Below are 1,426 nucleotides of genomic sequence, written 5' to 3' on the forward strand. Positions count from 1 at the left end.
AAAAAAAAATGCGTAAAATAGACTTTGTTTTAAGTCCTTTAGATCAATTTGAAATTAGAGATTTATTTTCATTAAACGCCAATTTATTTGGAAATATTCATTTATCTTTAACAAATATAGGATTATACTTATCAATAGGTGCATTCATTATTATAACTTATAGCTTATTAGCTTCAAATAATAATAAAATAATACCTAATAGCTGATCAATTAGTCAGGAAACAATATATGCTACAGTACATAGTATAGTTATAAATCAACTTAACCCAACTAAAGGACAAATATACTTCCCTTTTATCTATGCATTATTTATATTTATATTAGTGAATAATTTAATAGGAATGGTTCCATATAGTTTTGCATCTACTTCACATTTTATATTAACATTCTCTCTTAGTTTCACAATAGTATTAGGTGCAACAATCTTAGGTTTCCAAAAACATGGATTAAAATTCTTTTCATTATTTGTACCTTCAGGTTGTCCTTTAGTATTATTACCTTTATTAGTTTTAATTGAATTTATTTCATATTTATCTAGAAATGTTTCATTGGGATTAAGACTTGCAGCTAATATCTTAAGTGGTCACATGCTTTTAAGTATATTAAGTGGATTTACTTATAACATAATGACTTCAGGTATAGTATTTTTCTTCTTAGGTTTAATACCTTTAGCTTTTATTATTGCATTCTCTGGATTAGAATTAGCTATTGCATTTATCCAAGCTCAAGTTTTTGTTGTATTAACTTGTTCTTACATTAAAGATGGATTAGATTTACATTAATTTATTCCGTTATAAATTTTTAAATATATGAAAAACATTATGAAAAACAATATGAAAAACAATATGAAAAACTTTATGAAAAACTTTATGATTAAAATAATTTTTAGAGGTATAATAACCTTAGGTTTAATCGGTGTTCTTTTCGGTATGATTATTTTATATGTATACTTTTTCGGTGAAGTCTGTTATGCTATGGGTATTGAAAATAATTCAAGATTTTTAGTTGATTCGTCTACTATTCCGCATGTTATGAAATGAGATGTTAAGAGCCTTGTTGTTAAGGGTAGTGGTGATTATTATATGACTACTGAGCTTGCAAATCATTTAGGTATTGCTACAACTATAAGCGCTGGTATGATTGCTATGACTAAATTAGTTAATTCTAATACAATGACATTTGGTTGACAAGTAGGGACTATAGCTTTGGGAGGTATTACTGGTGGTTTTGTATTTATGGCTATGAATGCTTTAAATTGTTTATTAAGTAAACATTGAATTATTTCTCAAGTACTTAGTAGAAAGGATAGCCCAGTTGTTACGATGGTTAATGGAAATTTAATTAATTACCCTGCATTCTTTAAAAAAACTAGAGGTGTTTCTGGTATTAATGGAGATGCTGATTTTAGTAATTTTACTGATATTAA

The 1,426-nt window shown here is 26.4% G+C and overlaps 1 protein-coding gene across 1 annotated transcript; it reads left to right on the top strand.

Annotated features, from left to right (window-relative positions):
• Positions 1-8: 8 nt before the first annotated feature.
• ASPZODRAFT_155596 (hypothetical protein) lies at positions 9-782 on the top strand (the record flags this gene model as incomplete). Its single annotated transcript, XM_022726233.1, has 2 exons — positions 9-138; positions 238-782. The coding sequence occupies 2 exons, from the start codon at positions 9-11 to the stop codon at positions 780-782; spliced, it is 675 nt and encodes a 224-aa protein (XP_022576483.1).
• Positions 783-1,426: the final 644 nt, after the last annotated feature.

This window comes from Penicilliopsis zonata (genome assembly GCF_001890105.1).
Source record: "Penicilliopsis zonata CBS 506.65 unplaced genomic scaffold ASPZOscaffold_235, whole genome shotgun sequence".
Classification (NCBI taxonomy): Eukaryota; Fungi; Ascomycota; class Eurotiomycetes; order Eurotiales; family Aspergillaceae; genus Penicilliopsis; species Penicilliopsis zonata.